Source organism: Pezoporus occidentalis, unplaced genomic scaffold, assembly GCF_034315485.1.
Source record: "Pezoporus occidentalis ecotype Australia unplaced genomic scaffold, CSIRO_AGI_Poc_V1 ctg372, whole genome shotgun sequence".
Taxonomy (NCBI): domain Eukaryota; kingdom Metazoa; phylum Chordata; class Aves; order Psittaciformes; family Psittacidae; genus Pezoporus; species Pezoporus occidentalis.
This window is the reverse complement of record NW_026915694.1, coordinates 124,377-137,552: the sequence shown is the minus strand read 5'-3', so window position 1 is coordinate 137,552 and position 13,176 is coordinate 124,377. Positions and strand designations below refer to the sequence as shown.

Below are 13,176 nucleotides of genomic sequence, written 5' to 3'. Positions count from 1 at the left end.
GGCTTTGCAGAATGGCGAGAAATGACTAGAGCTGAGCCTAAGACAGCCACGACCAGCCTGCAGCTTATCTGATGGTGTGGGGAAAGGCTCTGTCCTGCAGCTGAGATGGTGATTACCACTGTGTTGGTTGTTCTGTGTGTTCTGGCTCTCTGATAATATCGTCAGTATACGTATTCTGCAAGCAACAGCAATAAAATAAAAAGAACTCAGAAGAAACAAGTCAAGAAGCTTGACAATCAGCCTTAATTTGCTTGATTTCAGTTCAGTCTCACATTTTTAAAATAACCAGGGTATGATTCCACTATCATTTGCTCAAAGTTGAATCAGCAGAAATTAAAGTAAAAAAGAAAAAAAGGGAGTTTATGACCTTTGGAAGAATGGTTCCAAAACAGAGGATTGCAAAGATGTTTTGGTGTTACGCAGGGAGAAAATCAGAAGGGCCTTAATTTGATTACTGCAGAACTTAATTTGGCTACTGCAGTAAAGGCCAGTAAAATACGTTTCTGTAAGTACATCCAGTGAGCTGGAAGGCAGAGATGGGGAACAGAATGATACCCTCATAATCCAATAGGAAGGTGTTAGGGACCTGCTACACAATTTAGACACACACAGGTCTATGTGGCTATATAGGTTCCACCCAAGGGTACTAAGGGAGCTGGCAGATGTGCTTACAGAGCCACTTTCAATCATTTATCAGATGTCCTGACTAACTGGGGAGGTTCCGTTTGACTGGAAGTTACTATATCTGATGCTCATCTGCAAGAAGATCTGGTAGAAGGAGCAGGGAACTACAGGGCTGTCAGTCTGACTTCGGGGCTAGGGAAGGTCATGGAGCAGACCTCGAGTGCCATCATGTGGCACATACAGAACAACCAGGCAATCAGGTCCAGTCAACATTGGTTTATGAAGGGCAGATCCCGTTTGATTAACCCTATCTCCTTCTGTTACAAGCCGACCTGTTAAGCAGACGAGGGAGTCTGTGGATGTTGTTTACCTGCTCTTTAGTAAAGCCTTTGGCACTGTTTCCACAGCATTCTCTTGAGAAACTCGTTGCTCATGGCTTGGATGGGTGCACTCTTCACTGGATACAAAACTGGCTGGATGGCCAGGCCCAGACAGTTGTGGTGAATGATGTTAAACTCAGTTGGTGTCCCATCATAAGTGGCATTCCCCAGGGCTTAGTACCGGTGCCAGTTTTGTTTAATATCTTTATCAATGAGCTGGATGAGAGGATAAAAGTGCATACTCAGTTTCCAGATGAGACGAAATTAGGCAAGGAGAGTTGATCTGCTTGAGGGTAGGAAGTCTCTGGATCTGGAAAGTCTGGCTGAACAGGGAGATATTGCTTGAACTCAGGAAAGAAAAAAAAATTATCACCTGTGGAAGAAAGGACAGTTACCCCCTGAAAAGTATAGGGATGTTTTTAGGTTATGTAGAGAGAAAGTTAGAAAGGCGAAGCACAGACGGAACTAAATCTGGCCACTGCCATGAAAGATGGTAAAAAGTACTTTTGTATTAGCAATAAGAGGGTCGAGGAGAACCTCCTTTCTCCACTTGATACTAGGGGAAGCCTAGTGACTGGGGATGAGGAAGCTTAATGCTGGGTACTCAAGTTTCCTGAGTTGGATGGCAGAGATGGGGAGCTGACTGAAGTCCCCATAATCCAGGAAGAAATGGTTAGAGACCTCCTGCTCCACTTAGATGTACACAAATATGTGGGCTGGATGGGTTACACCCAAGAGTGCTGAAGGAGCTGGTGGAGGAGCTTGCTAAACCACTCTCCATCATCTGTCAACAGTCCTGGTCTAGTGGGCAGGTCCCAGGGGATTGGAGGTTGGCCAATGTGATGCCTCTCTAAAAAAAAGGGCAGGAAGGAAGACCTGGAAACTACAGCCTGTCAGCTTGACCTCAGTGCTAGGGAAGGTCATGGAGCAGATGTTCCTAAGTGAGATCACAAGGCACGTGCAGGAAAATGGAGGGATGAGGCCCAGTCATCATGGTTTCATGAAAGGCAGGTAATGGACCAGACTGTTCTTCTGTCATAAGGTGGCCTGCCTGGTGGATAAGGGAAAAACCATGCACATTGTCTATTTGGGCCTTAGTAAAGTGTTTGCCACTTTCTTCCACAGTGTTCTCCTGGAGAAACTGGCTGTTCATAGCCTGGGTAGGTGGATTCTTTGCTGGGTTGGAAACTGGCTGGATGGCCGAGTCCAAAGAGCGCTGGTAAATCTAGCTGGTGACCAGTCACCCAGGGCTTGGTATTAGGGCAAGTGTTGTTTAATATCTTCACTAATGATCTGGATGAGGGGATCAAGTACACCCTCAGTAAATTTGCAGATGACACCAAACTGGGCAGGAGTGTTGATCTGCTGGAGGACAGGAAAGCTCTACAGAGGGATCTGGACAGGCTGGATCACAGGATTGTGTGAGGTTCAACAAGGCAAAGCGCTGGGTCCTGCACTTGTGCCACAACAACCCCATGCAAAGATCCAGGCATGGAGAAGAGTGGCTGGGAAGCTGTTCATCAGAAGAAGACCTGGAGGTGCTGACTGACGGCTGCTGAACATGAGCCAGATTGTGCTGCCCAGACAGCCAAGAAGACCAACAGCATCCTGGGCTCTATCAGCAACAGTGTGGCCAGAAGGGCCAAGGCAGTGATCATCCTCCTGTGAGGGCGACGCTGCACCTCAAATCCTGTGTTCAGTTCTGGGTCCGTCACTACAAGAGAGACATGGAGGTGCTGGAGCAGGTCCAGAGAAGGGCAACGAAGCTGGTGCAGGGCTGGAGCACCAGCATGATGAGGAACGGCTGAGGGACCTGAGGGTGTTTAGTCTGGAGAAGAGAAGGCTCAGGGGGGACCTTATTGCTCTCTACAGCTGCCTGAAAGGAGGATGGAGCCAGGAGGTGGCTGATCTCTTCTCCCAAGGAACAAGCAATAGGACAAGAGGAAACAGCCTCAAGCCATGCCAGGGGAGGTTTAGCCTGGATATTAGGAACAATTTCTTTCCCAAATGGTAGTCAGGCATTGGAACAGGCTGCCCAGGGCAGTGGTGGAATTATCATCCCTGGAAGTGTTCACAAACCATGTAGATGAGGCCCTCAGTGACTTGGTTTAGCGGTAGCCTTGGCAGTGCTGGGGCAGTGGTTGGACTTGATGATCTTGAAGGTCCTTCCCAACCCAGCTGATTCTATGGTTCTATGATTCTAGCACAGGCATTTGGAGCACTTATGTAAGCGGTTGTTTTGTTCGCGGAATTTCAGATGCTCCTTGGACTCTTATAGATGGAAATAGATCTTACTCTCCTGAGCTGTGCAGTTAATTTCTCTGACCCCTGGTAGGTGCAGCTCCAAAATCCCAATGATCAGCCTTGGATTAATCAGGGCTCCTTCGCCACACACTCCAGAAGACTGCAGCATCTCCTGGGGTGATATATAGGTTACCTTGCATTTATCACCAGTTAGGATAGCGGCCAGGCCTATTTCCTGTGTCATTTTCAGCTTCACCTGTTGTAAGGGTTGCTGTTGCTTGGTTCCCCACCTAAACCAATCTTACTTACACAACCAATTACAGTGGTTTGGCTAGTTAATGTATCCAGGAATGTGCATTTGTCAGAATCCTACCATCCCGACAGAATGCTTTAAAGTCTTTCTTGTTTCATGGTAGCTTTGTGTCTGGGAACTGTCAGCAACAATAACCGCAATTCAGAGACCCTGAAAGACACTTGAATACAGGAGGCAGTGTTCAGATGGATCTTGTCACTGAACTAACTACAAGGTTGTCCTCGGTTCAGCAGTAGCAGTCATGTTTCTCCTTCTTGGTAGCTGGTGCAGTGCAGTGTTTTGACTTTCAGCTCAGGAACAGAGCTGATAACAAGGATGTTTTGGTTTGGCCAAGGACTTTGTGAGCCTCATGCTCTGCCAGGGAGGAAGGGAAGCCAGGAGGAAGCAGAGACAGGACACCTGACCCAAACTGACCAAAGAGGTATTCCATACCACAGCACGTCATGCCCAGGATGTAACTGGGAGTTAGCCGGAAGGGCTGGGGGACTGCAGGGTTGGAGGAGGTATCGGTCAGAGCTTGGTCGGGCTGGGGGGGGGCGAGTTATCGGTCGGCTGGTGGTGAGATGATGTATTCTCTTCCCTTGTTATTTCCTTTATCATTATTATCATTGGTGGTAGCAGTAGTGATCTGTGTTATACCTTAGTTACTAAACTGCTCTTATCTCAACTCGTGGGAGTTGCATTCTTTTTGATTCTCCTCTCCGTCCCTCCGAGAGTAGGGGGAGGTCAAGAAGGGGGGGAGTGAGTGAACGAGTTACCTGACTGGGTTTAAACCACGACAAAGGTCTAAAGCACTGAGGTACACAGCAACTCTGAACTATGGGTATATGGTTTTCAGAGTAAGCTCAAGGTCTGAGACAGGCAGTAACATGCTGCAGAAAATGGGATTGTAAATGGTCATCCCTTTCAACCTATGAACATCCTTTTAGTAGGACTTCTATTTGCTTCATTTCACACCAACAACCTTCTTTAGCAACTGCTGCTGCTCTTTAATTCCTTCCTTTCTTCTCTTCTTACTGGGGACTCCAGCAGGAAGTAACAAAAGGAAGCAATCTGTAGTGTTTTATATGGGATCATCTCAGATGATTAAAAAGGAAAGAATGTACAAAACCCAGTTGTCTCTACTCTGTTCATTCCCTTCTCCCCTTGCTCAAACCAGGGGTGCAGATGTGTCTGCTTAATTTCTGTTTTGTTTTTCCCATAAGGAGCTAGTGCAGCAGTGTGTTGGGTAGGTTTGTTTGTTTATTTATTTAGTTATTTAAACAAGTGTTAAGACCTTCCTTGTTCAGCTCAGGTACCAGCCTAGGTACAACATGAGTGACTAAACAGCAACAGAGGACCAACTCAGTACCCCAGATCATAGCTTAGCAGTGCAGCAGGTTGAATAAGGAATCAGAGCTTGAGTGAAAGATGGCATTTGTAGCCTCCACCAACATTGTCATACGGTATTTGTGTACCCAACTTGAGCCACGACAGCAAGAGAAAGGGCAAATCCTGAACCTCATTGGGATCACAAGGAGCAGCACATAAATGTGTCAACCTCCAAGCAGAACCAGTTTTCCCTGAATCACAAACTCAGGCCATGTTCTTTGAGAACTGGAAATGTATGTTTCGTACCTTTGCACTTCAGATAGCCCCGCATATTGCATCCTGGCTCTGAAGACTTCATCTCAGAGAATACACTATTATCAAGAACAGAAGCCACAGTGATGACTGTACACCCACAAACATTTATGATTTTTCCAATTATGGAAGGAGCTGTAAAATGTAATCTTGGCCACTCCCCTATCCATCATACAGATGTTCACAGCTTGGGGGCTTTCATTACATTGAGAAATACTCATCAAAATAGAAGCCTAATTAACACCTCTTACAAAGTCTGCAGAAAGTGATTCACTAGTGTTACACTGTAAACAGCAATAACTGGATTCCTTGAGCACCTCAAGCAATTTGACAGCAATATCATTCACACATGCACCTGTGTATTTTTGGCACAGCCCTTGCAAAACTGTTCATTGTCAAGAGAATTACTCAGGGCAGAACTGAAACTTGCTCCAAACCCGATTATAGCCTAATGATGACTTTCACTACACAATCAAGACACACAAACAGAAGTTGTTCTGAAAGGCTTCTTCTACTATTAGCTGTTCAAGAAGATTAACAGTAACAATTAAAGGAAGAAAAGGGAGAAGTTTGTTTTTTTTTAATAAACTTTTAATGTGCTATATAGGCATGATCGCTACGAGATCTTCCACCTATACGCAATACTACATACTGCAACATGCCGCATTTTCACTGTACATTAAAAGGTCTGAGAAGAATATTCCTTCACTGGAAAAATATCATACAATCACTTAAATAAACAAAGACAGCATTACAGTGCAAACAAAAATCCCCATTTTATTTATTCTGCAATTAATGAGCACTTCTTTCTAAAAGTCTTTTTTTAAAAAAAAAAAAAAAAATAATAATAATAATAATAAACCCAAAAATGCACTTTCCACAGACAACCAACATCTTCTGGGATTATTTCCTCTGGCTGAATCAAGAACCCTGATCTGATCCTTGAAGCTGTAATAAACTTTACACACATTCGTGTGATGCTTATTCACCTGATTTGTATGAAGCAAGGATCCTGACCCAAAATCTGCAGACTGCAATAAAATGGCACTTGCTGGCTTCAGCTGACTTTCAATCATGCCCATGACAAGATCTGGTACAACAGTTATCCCCATGAGGTAAAAACAATGTGCTTAAGGAAGCCTGGCAAGGCTTTGGTTGTTGTTGGTTTTTCTACTGGTAATTGCTCTTAGAGAGAGTAGGGGCATACTTTTCCATCACAGGAATAAATCGGCCACAGAAAGCAATATTGCCAAATTCTCAAAAATGCACTTCAACATGCAAAAGAAGAGATGCGACATACCTCTGTCTCAAGGGGCATGATAGAGTTGCGAGAGCCCACGCAGGCAAAGACTCAGACAGCAGCCGATTCAATCTAATTCCTAACCTCTGCAAGCTCTGCCACCCTCATGTACTCCTACTCTGGTGGAAGAAGAATGTGCTGATTTAAAAGTGCCTGTATGCTCTTACCAATTGGATGATGTTAGGAGGAGAAAAGCTCTGAAAAGACTTTAGGGAAATGAAAAGCAAGTGTAGGTGAGTATGTGAAAAAGGGGATGCTTGGTTTTATTGGAGAGGAATGTTGTCTCTTTGTACTCTATTGTGCCACCGTTCTCTCAGAAAACCACCAAGAGCCTATTACAATGCAGATTCAAATTCGGGTGAGACAGCTGCAGCTTGACCCGCTACTGTTGCTGCACAGAATGACAATGGGCTCCCCACATATGTGATCCAGTCCAGTTAAAACTGTGTTGGATGTCATGTAAAGAACAAGGCAAGCTTAAAAGGAAGCAGAACATTCATCACCAGTGAGATTATACAGGACATCCTTGAGGTTTTTACCAGATTAGACAATATAATGAAGCACTACTTTTACAGGCAGTAAGTGGATATTTCATTACAATTCTCCTATTTGCACTTCTTTCTAAACATACATAAAATGGAAGAGTAGTAGGTAAGAAAGCTGAATTAAATAACACACAGTTTCACACTCCTATTGCAGCCTGTAAAATACATATACTGCATATAACCAGTCTGCTACTACAACGGCTGGTGGGTTAATGCACATCATTCTAGACACAGGTGGGAAATGGCACAAAATGAGGACTACTAGGCTATTGATTGTCCAGTTCTAATTTCTGCACAATTATATATATATATATTTCATTTATCCCCTTGAACGAGCACACAGAGCATGTAGAAAATATCTCTCATGTAGATGGGCACTGAGTTGGCAGGACTAAGATTCAGAGCAGCTTGTGCAGTGCTTCTGGCTGACAGTGACTGAAATACAGCAGAAGGCTTCTGCTTATGGTGAAAATGAACACTGGCCAGAAGGTAGGTATCATGGAACCTTGTTTTAAAAATGTCTTGATACACCAGAAAAACAAATTTCTGCTACATACCAAAGTTCTCATTTGTACAGCTGCAAATATCATCTTAGGGAAAGCCAGTATTACACACAATTGTTAGTCTGCTATCTCAGTAGGACTGTTTGATACAGATGAATGAGCAAGTGAAGATTTTGCCTACAAAGCTTTATAAAAGACTCTGACCACCCACATGCATAAATACTAACCCATATACTAAAATGCCTCATTCTTAACTACGTAAAACATTACGGTTTAACTGCACCAAACAGAATTAGCTGCCTGCATCTGAGTGAAACTTGCAAATGAATACAGTAACCCTTAAGAGATTATTTTACCAAAAAGGATAAAAATATATAACAAATTACTTTTTCATTACATTCCATCTTCATAAATAATTGACCAGGATTTGCTTTTACAAAATTATTTTAAGATTGTGTGCCTAATAGGAGTTCAAGATTTGACTACCCCAAGAAACTTCATTAAAAATCACCCAAAACCCACCAGGCTAAGTGAGCAGCGCCACAGAACTCACCTGCTAAGCAGCTTTTTCTCAGGTCCATCAAGGGACTCTGGGTTCCCTCAGTCAGGGTACTCTTTCACATGAAGAAGTTTCTCAGGGTAGCAAGAGAATAAAAGTTGCTGGCGTTTTACTGCTGAGAAGAACTTGTTGATTCTTCTCAAAACATGGAGGAAGAACTTTTGGGAAGTACTTTCACTCACAGAGAAGCTCTGTGAAGGTTGTCTGTTCTCTTTGTACTAAAATAAAATTTCTTTCTGTTATGTAGAAGCCTGGTTTTGGAGGCACCCTGCAGCATAAGAGTACCATACACAACTCTACAGAGCATCCACAATCCCAAGACTAAAGGCTGTCACTCCATCACAGACTCAAGCACTGAATTCTGGCAATGAATTCTGTGCAACCCAGCTTACCTCTCACCTCCCATCCACAGGAAGGGGTGAGACTAGATTATTAGAGGGTCCGCACAGCTACAGGGTAGAGCAGCGACAAGTGTTCTGCTCCTTTGATAGGCAGCTTTTTTGTAGTGTAGTAGTGGATGACTTCAGGAACACTGTCAAAGGGAGGGCTGTTCTGACCCAGGATGTACTTCTCTTTGGTCTTCATCAGCTTCATGTGCATAAAACCTTGACTGCTCCTGCAAGGAAAGCAAAGTGTTACTTCATGCTTGTGCATAGGGAAGAGGGGAGCAGAACCACAACAGGCTCTCCTTCATGGAAGGGAAAGTAGGATAACAATGTACAGATAGTTGCTGGGTGACAGGCCAAGACAGTGGCCAGACCGTGACAGACAATGACAGCCTGCAAACCCCAAGGACACTGCAACACACAGGCAGCCTAACCCAGTATGTTGTTTTCATCGCATATGCTGTCTGGATTCAGGTGCAAGGCTAGAGATGATCCAGAGGTGTGCTAGATCACATCCCCTTTCCTGTCCTACCCAAGTATTTCCCTGTTTACTGCTCACTACAGCTAATCGTTACTTCTGGACTAAAAGGTATCATTAGTCTTGGCCTGCCAGGGGGCTGAGGCTCTCTTCATTAGACACACAGGTGGGCCATGAGCCTCACTCAGGTGAAGCAAGGCCTTCCCTACTCTGTCCTGTTACCCACGGGACAGACAACACCTATTCCAGCCTCACAGCATCTGCCCAGAGCATGGCTATGTGCAGAATCTGGTGGTTTCAGCTGGGAAAACTTCTGCAGATGAGCCCATTCCCAACATCAGTGGCATAAAGACTTTCATCTGCCCTCTACTGAGCAAAGGCTGCAATCCTGAAGCCTTTCTGCAGGCAGAAACCAGTCTGTGTCTTCCACAGCTGCCCTAGGTTCAGCTGTAACAGTCATTTTCCTCTTTTCCTGTAGCTGGTGCAGTGCTGTGTTTCACCTTTAGTCTGAGAACAATGCTGATAACATGCCCATGTTTTAGTTGTTGCTCAGTAGTGCTTACCCTGATCAAGGACTGCTCAGTCTCATGCTCTGCCAGTGAGGAGGGGCATGGGAAGCCAGGAGGAAGCAGACAGGACAGGACACTGGACCCAAACTAGCCAAAGGGGTATTCCATACCACAGCACGTCATGCCCCATATAGAAACCAGGGGGAGTTACCTGAAAGGCCCAGATCTCTGTTCGGGTCGGGCTGGGTATCGGCTGGTGGGTGGTGAGCAATTGTATTGTGCATCACTTGTGCTTATTGTTTTGGTTTCTTTTCTTCCCTTTTTAGTTTTATATTCTCTCCCCCTTGTTATTTCCCTTATCATTATTATTATTGGTGGTAGCAGCAGTAGTTTGTGTTATACCTTAGTTACTGGACTGTTCTTATCTCAACCTGTGGAGTTACATTCTTTTGATTCTCCTCCTCATCCCACCAGGAGCAAAAGGTAAGAAGAGGGCGAGTGAGCAAGCGGCTGCAGCTGCGTGGTTTCGAGTTACAGCTGGGCTTAAACCATGACAGCATTCAGAAGCATTCAGCTCCTAGATGACCTGCCTACACAGTGCATTGCCTCTTTGAGGGAAGGCTTATGATTATACAGGGAAGACTCTCACAGTAATGACTGCCCTGTCTGCTTCTGCAAAAGCAACCCATCCGACATAATGTCACTCTGAGGGGTAGCATTCCACTGCCATATAGTACAGTAGTGATAGAGCTGACCTCATCTCTTCCCAGCAGTGCCTCTTCAGTGTCGGCTGTCTTAAGCATGTCATACAGGCTATTTAATAGTATAGAGTTTAGCCAGAACAAAACAAAGGCAAAGGGCACCTTTTACACTTCAGAATGTTAAATAAGGCCTAGGTAGAGGGTTTTTACAGCTTAGTTCATGTCTCACTCCCTAACTTGTGGCTCCAAACCACTGACTCTTCCAAGTGTGTCCAGGGACAAATACAAATGTTAAAAACTGGAGTCAGTCTTTGTCAGCAACAAAAAACAGTGTAAGATGACACAGAAAGCTACAGCAGGAAGACAAATCATGCCATGTTAAAAGAAGCTTCTCTAAAATCTGCCATTTTCTACTTAGCAGGGGTAGCATTCCCTCCAGAAGTGCTTGTAGCACTATCAAGCTCGTATCTTTCAGATATATTCCACAATTCTCTGATGGACTTTCTGTTGAGCAGAAACTACTACAGACACTGTAATTATACCCCTACACAAAATCATGCTTTAAATATAAATTTCTTAGCAGAAAAAAAGGATCTCTTTGAATCATAATGGCTTTCTTTTTTTTTTTTTTTTTTTAAACAAGGGTGGTGTCTTTAAATACTTTATTACGAGGACAGATGTTTTGTTCTGTTCCTTCAGTTCTCTATGCATCTGCTTTGCTACAAGATGCCTTAAAAAGACAAATTAATGGAATCCCAGGTGCATGCTTATTTCAGGAGTATAGCAAGAACTGAAGAACAATCTACCACATGCACCTCAATACAGAAAGGGCAAGGACACATACCCTTTCTGCAACAGAAAGAAAGCATATGCAAACGAACTGCTACAAGCTGTGTATTCATGACAGACAGCTGTTGCTTCCCTAAGAAACGACTATATCTAGGTCTGGGTAGTACACAGTCATAAAGTATATGATGTCTATGGTTACCAGAATTCCACAAAGAAAAAGCATCTCCTCTATATCATGACAGGTCAGTTTTTTAGGAGGCCACACGGTTTGTGAAGATGAGTAAAAGAAGAATGTGACATAGAAGTTATGGATAGCAGCCTGATGGAATTCCAACGCAAATAGAAAGCTTCTGCCCTTGGGACAGAATAAACTCAGGCAGCAGTGCAATCTGGGGCATGGCTGGCCAGAAAAGGAACTATGGTGGACAGGACGCAGAACATGATTCAACAGTCTGCCCATGAAGGCCTACTGCAGCCTGGGCTGTGTAGCAAGTGTGGCCAGCTGCTGGAAGAAAGTGAATACTTCCTGTACATAGCACTGATAAGGCTGCAGCTGTATGTGCAACTGGTGCAAGGACTGCCCATAAAAAAGAGAAGCCAACATTAGAGCAAGTCCAGAGCCAGGCCACTAAACACATGGGCTCCAGAGGTGGAAGCACATGATGTACAAGGACAGGCTGAGTGAACTGTGTCTGTTCAGTCTGGAGAAGAAAAGGTGAGATGGAGGGTGTCAGGCTGCAGTCATCCATTGCCTAAATGGGAGAGTTACAGAGAAAATGGAAATTTGAGTCAACAAGCTTGAGTTCCCAGTGGACACAGGGAAAAACTTCACTCTCATGAGAGTGGTGCAGCCCTGGGCCCAGGCTCTGACAGATCAGGAGGACTCTGTCCTTACAAGTTTTCCAAATTTGCCTGGCCTATACAAAGCACTCAACAACCTGATGAGCACGTCCTGGTTGTAGTAGAGGGTTGGACTTGACACCTCCAGAGGTCAATTCCGAACCAGATCTAGGATTCTATGACTAATTTCTACCATTTGTGTATTTGCAGCCACTAAGTAGAGCTTCTAGTTCAACAAAAATTTTAGTTTGAAACATTTGTAAAAATGTACTATTGAAGAAAAAATATATTTAAAAAAAAAAGGAATCAGAGAAACCTATGAAATTAAAAATGTCAGGACTCCCAAGTAAAACTTTCCTGAAACTGAAAATGTGGGGTTTGTGCCATTTTTTTACAAGAGAGCACACACAATCCACCTCAATTTCAAGCTAGACACAAAATACTATTAAGCGGAGATTTTATTTACATACAGATTTCCTGTTAAAACCAACTGCTAGCCACGGTCTTTGTGGAACATCCCAAATAATTCAACTGTCAGTTGGCTATGTGCAGATGAAAACCTGTGAGGTAGTCTTCATTCAGTTATCAGTAATCTTCAGTCACCTTCATTCTCTTCTGGTATGCCTGGACTCACAAAGAATTGGTGCCCAGCAGTAACTGGCAAGGACAGAAGGCATCTACACTTGTTTAATAGCCCTGTTGCTGCTAGACCAGTGACTAGGATTACAGGGACACTGTTCTGAAAAGAACCTAGGAGTTGTACCCCTCTCTCTTCTTCTCCTCCAGACCTTTTAGATTTAAGCTCTGATTTCAGTATGTAGGAAGAATGATGAAATTTCAGGTTGCAATGAAGAAAACACTTCATAATTGAACTGGTTGTAAATCAGTTTCTGCTTAGCTTTCGAAGCACTGCTGGAGTCTACCTGAACAAGTACAAGCACAACATATGCCTGATAGTGAGTAGTCCTGGTTTTGGAATACTGATTTCTCATCCATTTCAACAGCAATAACTATTAGAACCTGCCATGCCCAAGGTTTTCAAAAAGCAGAACCTAAACAGCAATTCCAAGTTCACATATGTAAACATTGATAAATGCCAGTGCCTTGAAGAGGTGAGACATACACATTTTGCGAGAGAAGATGCTGGGACCTGACCTAAGTCATGTGATAATGTTACTATGTGAATTCTGAATGCCATTGTGGCTTCTCAAGTGTTGCAACAATTCTGCACTACAGACAGTATTTGCTCCTTCCTTTCCTTACTGCAACTATTCCCATGGATTTCAAATACAGAACAGGAGAATTCCTAATTGCTAATCCCTGCACCAAACTCCTTTATAATTCTCAAGCACAGATGTTTACACAGACGCAATACTTGCTAC

At 43.8% G+C, this 13,176-nt stretch overlaps 1 protein-coding gene across 2 annotated transcripts in view; it reads right to left on the bottom strand.

The window, feature by feature from the left end:
• Positions 1 to 5,935: 5,935 nt before the first annotated feature.
• Positions 5,936 to 13,176, bottom strand: part of SHB (SH2 domain containing adaptor protein B) — a 68,285-nt gene continuing 61,044 nt past the window's right edge. The window contains exon 6 of one of the 2 annotated variants that reach the window (XM_062631736.1): positions 5,936 to 8,707. In XM_062631736.1, coding sequence (XP_062487720.1) covers positions 8,524 to 8,707 — 184 coding nt within the window. In that variant the 3' untranslated portion in view covers positions 5,936 to 8,523. The remainder of the gene's footprint in view (positions 8,708 to 13,176) is intronic. The other variant, XM_062631738.1, reaches the window with a different exon arrangement.